The sequence below is a fragment of the Schistocerca cancellata genome, chromosome 6 (genome assembly GCF_023864275.1).
Source record: "Schistocerca cancellata isolate TAMUIC-IGC-003103 chromosome 6, iqSchCanc2.1, whole genome shotgun sequence".
NCBI lineage: Eukaryota > Metazoa > Arthropoda > Insecta > Orthoptera > Acrididae > Schistocerca > Schistocerca cancellata.
Window position 1 is genome coordinate 318704500 of NC_064631.1, and position 16962 is coordinate 318721461.

At 37.7% G+C, this 16962-nt stretch overlaps 1 protein-coding gene across 1 annotated transcript in view; it reads right to left on the reverse strand.

Moving 5' to 3' along the window:
- The window catches only part of LOC126191350 (lysosomal acid glucosylceramidase-like), a 163151-nt gene that overhangs the window by 69397 nt on the left and 76792 nt on the right, over positions 1 to 16962 (reverse strand). The window contains exon 5 of the mRNA XM_049932189.1: positions 5071 to 5308. Within this exon, the coding sequence (XP_049788146.1) occupies positions 5071 to 5308 (238 nt within the window). The remainder of the gene's footprint in view (positions 1 to 5070; positions 5309 to 16962) is intronic.

Below are 16962 nucleotides of genomic sequence, written 5' to 3' on the forward strand. Positions count from 1 at the left end.
CCATTCGCAACCGTCTCCATGAAGCTGGGCTACGGTTCCGCACACCGTTAGGCCGTCTTCCGCTCACGCCCCAACATCGTGCAGCCCGCCTCCAGTGGTGTCACGACAGGCGTGAATGGAGGGACGAATGGAGACGTGTCGTCTTCAGCGATGAGAGTCGCTTCTGCCTTGGTGCCAATGATGGTCGTATGCGTGTTTGGCGCCATGCAGGTGAGCGCCACAATCAGGACTGCATATGACCGAGGCACACAGGGCCAACACCCGGCATCATGGTGTGGGGAGCGATCTCCTACACTGGCCGTACACCACTGGTGATCGTCGAGGGGACACTGAATAGTGCACGGTACATCCAAACCGTCATCGAACCCATCGTTCTACCATTCCTAGACCGGCAAGGGAACTTGCTGTTCCAACAGGACAATGCACGTCCGCATGTATCCCGTGCCACCCAACGTGCTCTAGAAGGTGTAAGTCAACTACCCTGGCCTGCAAGATCTCCGGATCTGTCCCCCATTGAGCATGTTTGGGACTGGATGAAGCGTCGTCTCACGCGGTCTGCATGTCCAGCACAAACGCTGGTCCAACTGAGGCGCCAGGTGGAAATGGCATGGCAAGCCGTTCCACAGAACTACATCCAGCATCTCTACGATCGTCTCCATGGGAGAATAGCAGCCTGCATTGCTGCGAAAGGTGGATATACACTGTACTAGTGCCGACATTGTGCATGCTCTGTTGCCTGTGTCTATGTGCCTGTGGTTCTGTCATTGTGATCATGTGATGTATCTGACCCCAGGAATGTGTCAATAAAGTTTCCCCTTCCTGGGACAATGAATTCACGGTGTTCTTATTTCAATTTCCAGGAGTGTATTTACAATGAACCTGCACTATCTGCTTTTCTCCTGGAGTGTGATCTGGGTTTTTGTGTTACCTGTTGTCAACCTTTGGCTAGCACTCATAGTTGCATATGTGCCTAGTGCAGAACTGTCTTCACTCACAGTTCAACCAGCAGTTGTACTTTTAGTGAACAAACTGACAACATATTGGTGCACTGAGTTGTGGTTTATACCAACAAACAGTGTTTTCCATCACTAACATTCAAGTTATCTGACAAAATATCTGAATTCTATTTTGAACATGAGGTACCCATCTCCTGAAGTCTTTTGTTTTGTTTATTTCTAGAAGAATCAGGATCTAATTCTTTCTGTGACTTAATTGTTAATAAATTATGACTAATAAAATCAGTGTTGTTGTTGTATCAGGCTTACAGGATTAGTGACAACAATTTTTTGGCACAGCAAACCATCCTCTACCAGAATAGAACTTTTCAGGTCATTTTGGTGAGTGTTTCAACTATACTGGACCAGCAGTTTTTTGAGCTCTGGAAAAGATAGCTAAAACTGCTGCAGAAGCTCACACAGAAGCTGACAGATCTGGCATGTCTACAATCATTTCTAACAATATCAGCTTTCCAGTAATTTAATGAAGCTCAAGAGTACTGGGAAGAGTCCCAAAAGCATTTTCTACTTCATTTTCATGAAATAGTATTCATGATCTTGAGCAACAGCGAATGTTTCTCTTATCTGCAAGGCACAGCTCTAATACCTTGTGAAAAAATTGGTCCATTTGTCTGACCCATCAGTGCTGCTCCTCACTACTTTTCAATCACTTTTAAGTGGTCATTTGGCTACAAAAATGGATGCATGTGTTGACCACTCATTTAGAGTTCCTTCAACACTGCAAGGCATAATCCGACAGCTAACCATCATCATGGATCTGTAACACCTTAGTAGAAAATGCCAGTTTGCATGTCTTTGTGGAAAATATTATATGGATTTATTAATAAATGATGTAGTGATTAGACTATCAACAGGCAGTCAAGTGTGTGACCAGGAATTATGGCAGTGAGATCCTTCTTTAGAAGTTTTGGATATTGCTACAGCTTTCAAAATTTCTCAAGAAGCTCAGGCTTCCATTCCCATGGTCTGTGAGATATCAGAACTGTCATCTCAATCAGGAACTGTGGTATGGCCTTGTCTGTCTGATGGTGATCTTTCACTAATGTCATGCAGTCCTAGTGACTCCTCCTCGACTAAACGGGACTTAAATCCAATGCCATAAAAGTTTTTCCTCCTGGCCTATGTGAAAATTTCATAGACTGTCTAGTAGACCTGATTGTTTTTCCTTGCATGATAGATGTAGTTGTCAATGTTATAATGATTTCTGTGAGCAGTGTTTTTGCCAGGGTCATATAGCAGATGATTGGCAGAGCTGGGCACGCTGTTAGCAGTCAAGTGCACTGATGCAAATAAATGACATTGCAGAACTGAGAGTAACACAACACCATCTTATGCTGCCAGCAAAGACTCATAGTATTACCATTTCATTCCTCTTTGATACTGGGGCCTCAGTCTAAATCATTAATCAGCCTACATATCTCCAGTTGGGATCTCCACTTAAAATCTGCACCAGCTGAGCTAAGGGCTTCCGCCCATCATGAAATTCCGATATGTATAGCACATTTAAATTATTTGTGACTTTTGACAGTTCAGTACACAGTGAGTGGACAGAAGCATAGTTAACAGCGTGTGCTGGGTGCATCAGCAGGTGATCAAAGTATAATGCCAGGCCTACTTGGCGTGACCTGATCATTTTGTTAATGGTCATAGTTACCATGATATTTTGATAGTAGGTAAACTTCTGCAAAACATTCTTACTTTGCAATGAAAAATAGGTATTGCTATGAATTCGTGTTTGGTGCATGTTAGGGTATGTGCTGCTGCATACTGAATGTAGATAATATATTTAATTATTCCTTTAACTTGGTAGGATATCACTGTCTGTCTCCAACCTTGAGAAAATTGTATGTATGTAAGGTGCACTATCATGAATTTGTATGCCAGTGAAAACTGGGATGAAATATTCATAAATTACTCATATCTCCTAAATTATTTGAGATATCAAAATACAATTTTGGCAAATGACAGTGTGCAAAGGAGAGAGTGTTTTGCAGTATGATTAATATGCAAAACTTCCCTATCTACCACAATGTTCAAGTGACTACAGATTTTTTCAGTGAAATAATGTAATTTTTGAGCACCATCACTAGCTGGTAAAACAAGAACTGCTGTGAATTTTGTAACAATATAAGTGAAGAACTTACAAGTTTATTTTTATACTGACAATAGTCTGTTTCATTAACTACTGACCTGACTTGCACTCAGTTGATAGTTCAATATTACACTATTTCAGGATTCTGCCCAACTGAATTAGAATGTTAGTGAGATGAATATTTCTAAACCCTGCCGTCTGTTGAAAAAAAAAAAAAAGCAGATATTAACATGGCAACAAGAGAAGTCATGTTTTCCCCAAAACTCGTCACAGTCCTTCATGAATCGATGTCTCCTTAACTACCTTCTTGGTATGGCTGACAACTCAAGATCAGTCCTGTCATGTAACATTTACAGTGGCTTCTTTTATTGGAGAATGCCTAATTAAACTATTTCATTTACTGTTACCCAGTTTGTCGACCTGGTTGCATGAAGTCTTGGCTCGTACTGCAGCACTGCAAGTTCCATTAACTCTGCCTTATACAGGTTCAAATTTATCTCAAGGAACGTTTCTTTTTACACAGAGCAAAATATCCTCTCCCCTCCACTGCATTGTTGGAGGTTTATGCATCACAACAGAGTGTTATGCTGTTTTGTCCTTTAGTATTGTTGAATTCTAAGGAATGTTTTGCAGCAGAACATTATCTTCCCAGCCAGTGAATGTGTTCTTGGACGACACTTTTATCGCAAATCTTGTATCCAGATGTACTGCACTACTGTTGTTAATATGATGTCAACACAAAGCACTTGCTCACAATACCTGATGACTACAGAACAATTCAAAGCCAAATACTACTTTACGAGAGGTGACAAACTTTGATGCATCTATTGTGTGACATCATGTGGTACTGTTTCTTCATCAGGTGGAAACAGGAATGCTTTACCAGGTGAACAGCTAGCAACATGGAAGGGAAAGCCAGCTCACTATTGATGTTACCTGGGCAACTGTGTCACATCCCCCTCCCATCAGCCAAACGTCAAAAGTCACAACTAGTTTTAAACGCTCTATAGGGCAAGTAGTTCTGGAAGTGACATTTAAGCAAGTGACCAGAACCATTCCTTTCTTTATATTAGTAGAATCTTCAGGTAAAATATTTTTCACCTCGATGTGTAATCAGCCTTTGGATTTTCTGTCCCACTTTCAGTCCAAGCAATTTATAATACTATGTTCCTTCTCATAACAAATACTATTTTTTAATTATGCACACATTTTCCCTATATTTTACAGATGGACTAGCATTTAGGGAATCTTGTCATGAAGTTTTCATACAACACAAATACTTATTATATTCCTTGCACCACTATAAATTGATTGCTTTTTTGATTTGTTAGGAAAAGAAAGTAAGTAAATGTAATATATATGACCACAACACCAAGTGCAATTACGATTCTCTGACAGGCAAAGAACAAAAGTAAGATTTACAAACCACAGTCCATAGATCAATGGATACCATTCAAAGATACACTCAAAGATTTATAAAATAAGACAAATAATGCATATTTACAGCTAGACATAAAATATTTCGTGTTTTTCTTAAATAAAACTATTTTATATAAATATGGTAGGAAAGTCTTTGGTTTTCTAAAAATTAGGACTGCTTGAATGCTGGAAAGCAATGATTCTTCCCTCTCATCCCATTCAGTAAGTCTCCCCTTGTCCACAGTTCTGGGCAACTTTTCAGAACTCTTCCATTGTGTAAACCTCACTAGTCCTTTTCCTCCACCTGTCTTTCTTCCCCTTCAACCAATCTGCCAGAAGAAGGGCCACTGGCTCCCAAAGCTTTCAAATTTAATTACCTTTAAATGTGTGTTCTCCTGCCACCACTTGGTGAGTAGACTTTAAGCTACTCAATTACTTAATACTTGTAATAGTAACACCCATGTGTCTGACATACACAAAGCTCAGATACTGATGACTCTATGCAAAATATGTAGCTAAATAAATTTTGTAACACATATTTACCTCATCTAACACAAAAGGCACAAAGAGACGTTGATCATCAAGTAATAGAAGCTTAACATTGCTGTGTTGGGAAGCATGCAGTGAAGGAAACAAATTTTCAACAATCCACTTTCTTTGCCTTTGTGGTGTCCATCCAAGTGAATTAATCCCTGGTATATTAATTATTCCAGTTGCTGGTTCATTTCCTGTTGAAATTGCCCAAAACTCAAGACCATTTTCTTTGTAGGCGTCAAGGAATCTGAAATGTTGGGAATTGATAATGAGGTCAGTGACTAAAATTTACTAGAGTATCTAATTTGTTAATGAAAATGAGATATATGGAAAAATTAATGTACTAAAAATTATCCTTCACAGTGTTCTACTGTTGTAAGCAAGGAAATTCATGAACTGGGAAATTTGTCTCTGTAATGACATTAGGTCTAATAGAATTACAGAATAGAGCATCTGAGACACCAAAGACCTGTACATGCCGCAGCAGTAGGGACAACAGGAGCAAAGCTAACAAACACACAGTTGAAAACACAAATTGAATCTTCATTAGAGGATGTTCAAAAACTCGTCAGGAGAGAGAAGAAGGGAAGAGGACAAGGAAGATGACTGGAGTCTCTCCTATGCTCTAACAAAGAATATACATGAAGTAAAGGTCTGAATGTGACAACTAGCAAAAAACTATAATGAATTGCAGAATAATTAATTCCAAAATTTGTTAGTGTAATCTTTTACCATAGTTAGCAAGTTACAACAGATCATTTATTGTATTCTGTGTATTCCATCTTCAAGGAGAACCTTTAGAGAAGTGAAAGTCTGTCAAAGTAAACATCAAACAAAGTGATCAGCTGTTATGGACCATATTAACAAGTAGCTATTGTTAAACTGTTGCAAATGGTTTGCACTTACTCATGGTAAGTTTAACATAAAAAATCAACAGAAAAACTGCTATTTAGGGGAAAAAATTGCTGCTTACTGTTTATATACAAACACTAGCTTCTCTTTTTCAATTTGATTTTCCTCTCTATTTTTATGTGTTTGATGCTTAATAATGCTGCAGATCAGTTTTGCTTTAATCTTACAGTGCTAATTTTTTTGAATATAGTAGAACCTTGTTTGCTTTATGGTAAAATACTGGAGGATTCTACTTTAGCTCCTGGTAATGACAAAGCAGTTTTAATTTTGGACATAGGCTGTGGCCATAATTAATAAATCATTCTCTCCCTACTAAAACATACTTTAACCTCAAATGCTATCCATATCTTATTCCTAAGAGATCTGTGGGATCAGCATGTGCCATAGCTGTACATTAGTTCTAAATAGTGGAGAAAGGAGTTCTCTCACACACATTGTGATAATTGCCTCTGCATTCATGAGACTTGTTTGATTCCTCTCAGAGGACATTAAGTGGATAACAAGTTAGTTAATTGTTCTCAGTTGCCATGGATGACTTAAACGAATAAGTCCAGGGTAGAATAAGAACAATATAAGAAGAACAGATACCTACTCACAATATAGAGTCTCACACAGAACAATGGAAAGACTATGAAACTTTTAGTTTTTGGCAAAAATGTCCTTCTACAGATGAATATGACACACACACACACACACACACACACACACACACACACACACACACACCACACACCACACATAGCTACTCTGTCTACAGCTGCTCAGGCCCGAACACAGACTGCTCCTGCGTCTGACATGAGCAGCAATCCATGGTGTGGGTGTAAGTTGAAGCCATTGGGCAGGGAGAAGAACAAGGCTGCTAGGTACAGAGCTGATAGGCGGCACAGGGAGAGGGAGAAGGGGAAAAGACTTGGGTAGTGCTGGATTGAGAGTAAGAAACGGGTGGAGAACAGGGAATAATGAAGTTTGAAGCTGGGGACGGAGTTGTAATGGGACATCCTCCTCTAGCATTACTTTTCCTCAACAGTAGTTGTTGATACCCGTATTATTTTTCAAATTTTGGACAGGTCAATATTAACTCAGTTGCTTTTCTTAAAACATTTGTACAGTTTTATACACTGCCTTATTTTATTTCAAGCTAAAATTTATGAAAAGAAATTACTGTATAAAATATTTTAGTTTTGATGTTGTAATAGATAAATTCTTGTTCTGAATTTACAGTTAAAATTATTGTTTTTAGAAACAGTTGAAATTACGAACTATTTGCACACTAAAATTTCTATTATTAATTACACAATCCAGTACTGTTTACTCTGTTTATTTCTGAATTCATTTATGAAATTATAATCGAAATTAATAATGTAACAAAAACTTGATAAGATAAATTGTAAACCCTTTGGAATATTGTTATTTCCACAGAGTGAAGGAGTCATAAGCTTGCCTCTGATGTGAACAGATGTATTTTTGTATAATATGTGTGAACAATATAATTTTGGCTTTGTTAATGTGAAAAATCAAAATACTGTAAGAAATACTAAAATGTGAGAAAATCAGTGGAAAATATATTTATGTCAAAAATTCTGCAACAACAATCTTCCAATTTATTTAGTTCAATCAACCGCAAGGACCTGATGTTAGATTATCATCTTCAAGAATCAGCCTCCAAACAATAAGAACTGGAGCGATCTCAACATGACAAGCTCAGTAAACTTGAAAGTTTATTGTAATCTTCGCTCCTATCAACTCTTCATAAAATACTGCTGATTAATTACTTGGAGTGGGCCTTGTTTTATGTGGGCAATAAATGGAAGAAGGAAGGAGGGGTGAGATTACAAGTGGGGGCATTGTGTGTGATTAATTGACTAATAATGAAGTTTTGTCTGTTGCAGGAACTATTTCATTTCGTTGATTTTTTAAAATTATGTACAAATAAATTTTTGATCACATGGAGCAAAACTGAAGGCTGCCCAACATAGGATCTTTATACCAACAGTGACGATGCACTACTAATAATGATGGCCCAGATATAATTGAAAGTGAGGAGGACTTTACAACTACAACCAGGGACATCAAAAAGGAAAGATAAGTACAAACTATTTGTGAAGTTAATTTGTTTGTGGACTCATATGCTTGCTAACAAAATGAATACGTATGAAAGCAAAAGTGAGGTAAAATGGAAGCTGTAGGATCCAGTCAGGACATGTTTGAGCCGAGTAAAATCATAGTCAGTAAAGAAACAGTAAAGACTGATGTTTTTATTTTGGCAAAACTAGAGGAAATTAAGACAGATTGCAATAGTAAATTTAGTGCAGTTAATGATCAGTTAACTGAAATAAGAACAGATAACGATAGCAAATTTACTTCACTACAAGGACAATTAAATGACTTGAAAACTGGAAGTAGTAGCAAAATGGACAGGGTACAAGATCAGATAGGTCAACTTAGTAATCAAGTTTTGGAGTTAGAAAATGGGTTGTCAGAGGGGTTAAAAAGTGTGAATGAAAAAGTTGATGTTTTAGAAAATAAATTTATTGTTTTAGAAAATGAGTTTGTAGCTCAGTCAGCAAAACAATTAAAAAATGTTGATGGTGTCAGAGTGGAACAGAAGGTCATAGCAGAAAAACTGTGTGAGTTGGGAGCTGCCACCCAACAAAATGATTCCAATTTAAACCAAAAAATTTTAAATGTAGAAAACAATATGCAAACTAATGTAACTGTTTTAGATAAAAAAAATTCAGCAGTTCAGAAAAGTTGTATTAATGAAAGTCTGTGTGCAAACAATGGTATTACATGGTCCAACACTCTTATCAAAAGTTTTCTGTCAGATAATTTACATCCAGTGGATTTTCTGCACCCCTGCAGAGATGGCTTTGTGTCAGGCATGAATGACAATCAAAAAATTAAGTTTGTTAAAAGATGTCTTGAAGGCGAAGCTCTGTCATGGGTAAATTTAAATTTAAGTCAGTGGGAAATGTACCAGTCTTGAGAAAAGTTTTTTAAATAAATTTTGGTTGGAAGCTGAACAGGGGAGATCAAAAGTAAATTTTTGAATGGTCCTAATTATAGGAACAGGGTTGGCACATTGAAAGGGTTATGTAAGAACCAACTTAAAAAGTTAGCACATCTTGACAAACCATTGGATGAAATGATCTTGATTAATATGCTTAAAAGGAGATTACCAGAAAGACTGAAGTGGGATTTGGTATACGGACCTGACAATTGTCTTGAACAGTTTTTACAATATGTTGACAGGCTGGACAGACCAGTAGAAAGAAGTATGTACCATAATAATAGGAACAATGGGAGTAATCAAAGAAACAGAGATAATGGTAACTTCCATCAGGATCAAAGTGACAACAGAGAGAGAAATTCTGAACAGCAGCAGGACAAGAATAATGGGAATAACTACGGGTACTTTAATAGAAGAAATAGTCACAGAAGCAACTACTCAGAAAATGGCAGTTTGCATTAGTGAAGGTCCACAGTTTTGGTGTGAGGAAACATAACAAGCACAGGACCTCCAAGTTTCACTTGCAATTACACAGAAATAACAGTGTTAATGACATGGGACATGTATCTGAAATTGAATAGAAGAATATCAGATTCCTCATTTGTGTTTTGATCAAAAGTTTTGTGATACTAAGATTCATTATGGTGATGTAAGTGCTAATCACAAACCAGAATGTGAGAGTAATGAGAATTTTAGTGTAGTATGTACTAATGATTTCTTCTTTTGGGCAGAAAACAGTATTGTTGATGTATGTATATCAGATGATGACTGTGTTGGACCTGAACTATGTGGTATTTTCGATGTAGATGTGAATGAGAGCTGTGAAGTAAGTGAGGTTGGTAAGTCTGAGACTGGTAGCTCATTGCAAATGAATATAAGCAAGGTAAGTGACTTTGATGGAGATGAGACATGTAATGTCAGTGATGTTGTTGATGAAGTAATTTTGGAGGAATATGATGATGATGAGTATGAGGTATTTGTGGAGTTTAAGAATAATGAAGTTGCAGGTATTTGTAAATGATGTTTCCAATACATGTAAGGTAAGTGATGTACGTGATGTTGTAAGGATGGTCATGGAGTAACAGTCCATTCAAAATAGTTTTTCATTACGGTCATTCAGAGAAATGATCCAAACAGTGAAGGTGAGCTATCTGTGAGCCTGGAGAATAAAGGTGAGAACTTTTTGAAGTTTGTTTGGGACTAGAGTGATTATGATATAGATACAGCTGCATTCTGGAATAAGGTAGCTGTTGTTAGTCAGAATTTGTATCCCAATTGGTGGACTGAAGTGAAAGAGGATTTAAGCAGGAAGTGTAATTTTGACAGTAATGTGTTTTGTGTTTTTTCTGTAACAAATGATGTTAGTTGTGCCATGGAATCTATTCATTATGTTCAGTCTTTACCTGACAACATGAGTAATCAAAGTAATGTTATGATACATGTAAAGCTGATAAAATCTTGTGAGGACAGTGTGGATGGAACATTTGATGAAACTGAAAGTGACCTTTGCATGAAGTGTCTGACAACAGAGAGGATGATTCAGATTTTCAGTGCCCTAACATTGAAAACCCCCCCCCCCCCCCCATGAACCATGGACCTTGCCATTGGTGGGGAGGCTTGCGTGCCTCAGCGATACAGATAGCCGTACCGTAGGTACAACCACAACGGAGAGGTATCTGTTGAGAGGCCAGACAAACGTGTGGTTCCTGAAGAGGGGCAGCAGCCTTTTCAGTAGTTGCAAGGGCAACAATCTGGATGATTCACTGATCTGGCCTTGTAACAATAACCAAAACTGCCTTGCTGTGCTGGTACTGCGAATGGCTGAAAGCAAGGGGAAACTACGGCCGTAATTTTTCCCGAGGGCATGCAGCTTTACTGTATGATTAAATGATAATGGCGTCGTCTTGGGTAAAATATTCCAGAGGTAAAATAGTCCCCCATTCGGATCTCCGGGCGGGGACTACTCAAGAGGATGTCGTTATCAGGAGAAAGAAAACTGACGTTCTACGGATCGGAGCGTGGAATGTCAGATCCCTTAATCGGGCAGGTAGGTTAGAAAATTTGAAAAGGGAAATGGATAGGTTAAAGTTAGATATAGTGGGAATTAAGTGAAGTTCGGTGGCAGGAGGAACAAGACGTCTGGTCAGGTGAGTACAGGTTAACAAATACAAAATCAAATAGGGGTAATGCAGGAGTAGGTTTAATAATTAATAAAAAAAATAGGAGTGCGGGTAAGCTACTACCAACAGTATAGTGAACGCATTATTGTGGCCAAGATAGACACGAAGCCCATGCCTACTACAGTAGTACAAGTTTATATGCCAATTAGCTCTGCAGATGATGGAGAAATTGATTTAATAGTCACGGGTGACTGGAATTCGAGAGTAGGAAAAGGGAGAGAAGGAAACATATTGGGTGAATATGGATTGGGGGAGAGAAATGAAAGAGGAAGCTGTCTGGTAGAATTTTGCACAGAGCATAACTTAATCACAGCTAACACTTGGTTCAAGAATCATAAAAGAAGGTTCTATACATGGAAGAATCCTGGAGATACTAGAAGGTATCAGATAGATTATATAATGGTAAGATAGAGATTTAGGAACCAGGTTTTAAATTGTAAGACATTTCCAGGGGCAGATGTGGACTCTGACCACAATCTATTGGTTATGACCTGTAGATTAAAAATGAAGAAACTGCAAAAAGGTGGGAATTTAAGGAGATGGGACCTGGATAAACTGAAAGAACCAGAGGTTGTACAGAGTTTCAGGGAGAGCATAAGGGAACAATTGACAGGAATGGGGGAAAGAAATACAGTAGAAGAAGAATGGGTAGCTTTGAGGGATGAAGTAGTGAAGGCAGCAGAGGATCAAGTAGGTAAAAAGACGAGGGCTAGTAGAAATTCTTGGGTAACAGAAGAAATATTGAATTTAATTGATGAAAGGAGAAAATATAAAAATGCAGTAAATGAAGCAGGAAAAAAGGAATACAAACGTCTCAAAAATGAGATCGACAGGAAGTGCAAAATGGCTAAGCAGGGATGGCTAGAGGACAAATGTAAGGATGTAGAGGCTTATCTCACGAAGGGTAAGATAGATACTGCCTACAGGAAAATTAAAGAGACCTTTGGAGATAAGAGAACCACTTGTATGAACATCAAGAGCTCAGATGGAAACCCAGTTCTAAGCAAAGAAGGGAAAGCAGAAAGGTGGAAGGAGTATATAGAGGGTCTGTACAAGGGCGATGTACTTGAGGACAATATTATGGAAATGGAAGAGGATGTAGATGAAGATGAAATGGGAGATACGATACCGCGTGTAGAGTTTGACAAAGCACTGAAAGACCTGAGTCGAAACAAGGCCCCCGGAGTAGACAACATTCCATTGGAACTACTGACGGCCTTGGGAGAGCCAGTCTGACAAAACTCTAGCATCTGGTGAGCAAGATGTGTGAAACAGGCGAAATACCCTCAGACTTCAAGAAGAATATAATAATTCCAATCCCAAAGAAAGCAGGTGTTGACAGATGTGAGAATTACCGAACAATCAGTTTAATAAGCCACAGCTGCAAAATACTAACACGAATTCTTTACAGACGAATGGAAAAACTGGTAGAAGCCGACCTCGGGGAAGATCAGTTTGGATTCCGTAGAAATACTGGAACACGTGAGGCAATACTGACCTTATGACTTATCTTAGAAGAAAGATTAAGGAAAGGCAAACCTACATTTCTAGCATTTGTAGACTTAGAGAAAGCTTTTGACAATGTTGACTGGAATACTTTCTTTCAAATTCTAAAGGTGGCAGGGGTAAAATACAGAGAGCAAAACCAGATGGCAGTTGTAAGAGTCGAGGGACATGAAAGGGAAGCAGTGGTTGGGAAGGGAGTAAGACAGGGTTGTAGCCTATCCCCGATGTTATTCAATCTGCATATTGAGCAAGCAGCAAAGGAAACAAAAGAAAAATTCGGAGTAGGTATTAAAATCCATGGAGAAGAAATAAAAACTTTGAGGTTCACCGATGACATTGTAATTCTGTCAGAGACAGCAAAGGACTTGCAAGAGCAGTTGAATTCAATGGATGGTGTCTTGAAGGGAGGATATAAGATGAACATCAACAAAAGCAAAACGAGGATAATGGAGTGTAGTCGAATTAAGTCGGGTGATGTTGGGGGTATTAGATTAGGAAATGAGACACTTAAAGTAGTAAAGGAGTTTTGCTATTTGGGGAGAAAAATAACTGATGATGGTCGAAGTAGAGAGGATATAAAATGTAGACTGGCACTGGCAAGGAAAGCGTTTCTGAAGAAGAGAAATTTGTTAACATCGAGTATAGATTTAAGTGTCAGGAAATCATTTCTGAAAGTATTTGTATGGAGTGTAGCCATGTATGGAAGTGAAACATGGACGGTAAATAGTTTGGACAAGAAGAGAATAGAAGCTTTCGAAATGTGGTGCTACAGAAGAATGCTGAAGATTAGATCACATAACTAATGAGGAGGTACTGAATAGGATTGGGGAGAAGAGGAGTTTGTGGCACAACTTGACCAGAAGAAGGGATCGGTTGGTAGGACATGTTCTGAGGCATCAAGGGATCACCAATTTAGTATTGGAGGGCAGCGTGGAGGGTAAAAATCGTAGGGGGAGACCAAGAGATGAATACACTGAACAGATTCAGAAGGATGTAGGTTGCAGTAGGTACTGGGAGATGAAGAAGCTTGCACAGGATAGAGTAGCATGGAGAGCTGCATCAAACCAGTCTCAGGACTGAAGACCACAACAACAACAACAACAACAACATTGAAATTTAAATTGATCTGTGGGAAGGCAACTGTTTGATTGCCCGATTTTTGGTATATCTGAACAGTTTAGAGACAGGATCAAGTATAGTAAGAATTTTGTGGAAATGCACATTGTAGGTGTAAAGGTAAGAGGAGCTACAGGTAAGCAAAGCGAATTGGTAAGATCTCAGGTACTTTTTACTTTTAGTATAGAAGACAAGACCTTCGAGTATGGATGCTTAGTGGTCTCTAGTTTGGAAGAAAATATAGTTCTTGGTATGGACTGGATAGTGAAAGTTAGGCTTGTTTTGGATGGAGTGCTAAATAATTTTTTATTTTTTTATTTTTGAACCTAAAGTAATATTTATGTGAAAAATAATTTGTGTATTTCAAACTGTGGGAAAAGTTGTAACTATTTGCATAACATTGTGAACCAAAGTGAGCACTAGATGTTTTATGACAATATAAATTTTGATGAGACTAAGGAGCAGTATTTTGATAGTCTAGTAGATTCCAAAGTGAGAGAAACTAAAACTCTTAATGACCAACAAAAGGAGCAACTTGGGAATTTGTTATTGGAGTTTTGTGTTCAGTGAAAGACCAGAGAAAGTGAATGGCTATCAGCCTTTCTTTGTCAATCCATATAATATACCATTTTCAAAAAAGACAGATGTGGAGAAAGAAATTCAGAAAATGGAAGTGTGGAGAGTAATTGACAGAAGTTGGAGTGCTTACAAAAGTCCTTTGGTTGTGATAAGTAAGAGAAATGGTAGATTGAGAATTGTTTTGAATTCTAGACATCTTAATAAGTGTCTTATCAGAGAGGCTGACCATCCTGAGAACATGTATGAGCTGTTACACAAATTTTATTATGTAAATTTCATGAGTAGTTTGGACTTGACCTCTTGGATTTCATCTGATTCCATGTGAAATTAATTCTAGAAAGTAGACTGCATTTTTGTATGGAGGTAAGTGTTTTCAATACTGTGTGGTGCTATTTGGGCTAAATGTGTCAGTAGCTGAATTCAAAAGAGCGCTGGATTCTGTCTTGGGAAGTGAAATAGGTTCAAAAGTAATTTTGTGTGTCGATGACACTTTGGTCACTGAATAGACTGGTGAACAACGTTTGGATCTGTTAAGAGATGTGTTTTCAAAATTGGAATCAGGAGTTATGACTTTGAAAATAGGTAAGTGTAAATTTGGTGTGGAAGAAGTAAAATTTTTAGGACATGTTATATCTAAAAAAAGGAATTGCACCTGATAAAGAGAAACTCAATGCCATTGCTAATTTTCCTGCTCCCTGCAACAAAAAACAGCTTATATCATTTTTTGGGTTAACTGGATTCTATAGAAAATATTTTAGCAGCCAAGTTTGAATGCTTCATGCCTGTGTGAACTTTTCAACAAGAATACTGTTTGTGATTTGAATCAGGAATGTCAGTATGCTTTTGATGAGATCAAATGACAGTTGTGTCAGAGTCAGATATTGTTCAGACTTGGTCTGTCTCTTCCTGTTTGTATTATGACAGACATTAGTGATGTTGATTTTGGTGCTCATTTATTTGAGGAGGTTGAAGCTGAAGGTGTTATTGAACATAGATCACTGGCATTTGCTAGTAGACTATTGCAGAAGCATGAAAAGACATACACTCTAACTGAGAAAGAACTTTTGGCTGTACATTGGGCATTCAACAAGTTTAAAAATTATTTATTAGGTCTCAAAGTAATCATCTACACTGATCACAAAGCATAATGTTATTTCCAGGATTGTAAGCTGTACCATAATGGAATTACTCACTGGTGCTCCCTTTCAGAGCAGTTCAATTATGAAATCAGATATATTAAGGGCACAGACAATGTAGTTCCTGATGCTTTGTCCAGGCTACCTTTAGGGAGTGACTCAACTAACAACTTTGGAGAAGGAGAGAAAGAGTTTAAAATTATGTACTTGCGAGGTGTGAAAGAGGAAAAAGAGATCTTGAAAATTTGCAGACATCCGCTGGTATCAAAATCATGATCAAAATTAGAAATTGGTTACGAGCATGTTGGGTAAGAAATGAGGTGAAAAGACTGAACAATATTGTAAGGTACATAAGGATATTTTATTCAAGAGACATAAGACTGACTCAGTTGGTTGGAAACTATGTTGGCCAGAACAGTGTATTGATACTTAAATTACTTATACACATGAGAGTTATGGTCATTGTGGATCAACCTAAGGTACACAAAAGATTCAGGAAAACATCTATTTTTATAACATAGGAAGGAGACTCAAGAATAAGAATGCCAGCTGTGACAGATGTGAAAGAGTGAACAGAAGTAACAATACAAGTAGAGGTCAAATGCAAAACATACTGCCTAATAGTAACCTAGACCTGATGTCTGTGGACATCAATGGATTTTTGCCTAAGTCTAAGAATCGATTTATGTTTTTGTGGTGGTTGCTGTATTTTTGAAGTTCATAAGGCTGTTTCCTCTGAAGAAAGCTACCAGTAAGCAAATCATTTCTAAGTTTGGAAACACATATTTTCATCAATTTTATGGGACAGTGGCTCTTAGTTTACTTTGCAAGCTTCGAAAGACTTTATTGATCATGCAAAAATAAGGCATATTCTAACCTCTGTGTACCACCCATCGAGTAATCCTGCAGAGGGATATATAAGAGAAATTGGAAGACTGTTAACGATATATTGTAGTAAGAATCATACCAGTTGGTTAGATTATGTCAATGATTTTGAGGACAATATGAACAGCTTATAACATTCTTTAAGAGGTTTTTCACCATTTTAAATTATGTTTAATCACAGAGCAGCTAACTTTATTTATGAGAATGTTTTCACCAAATAAAATTCCGTCGCCACAAGAGAGAGAAGAGTGGGTCAGTGAGATGATGAAAAAGAGATGTATAGGAGAAAGCAAAGACATGATGACAAAGGGAGCTTTTCCTAAGTTTGAGTTAGGAGATCTTGTGTTGGTGAAAGCCAAAGAGAAATCTAAAGTATTGACATCTGAGAAAAGGACTTCTTTGATATTTAAGTATTACCATTCAAAATTCCTGGAAATCATTCCTAATGCATACAAACTTGTATATCCTAAATCTAAGAAGTTGTTTGGACCACACAATATCACTGAACTGAAAGCTTATAGGCAATGATCCATAAGCATCATTTTTTTTCTTTGACCTTTCCCGTTTTTTTCTTTCT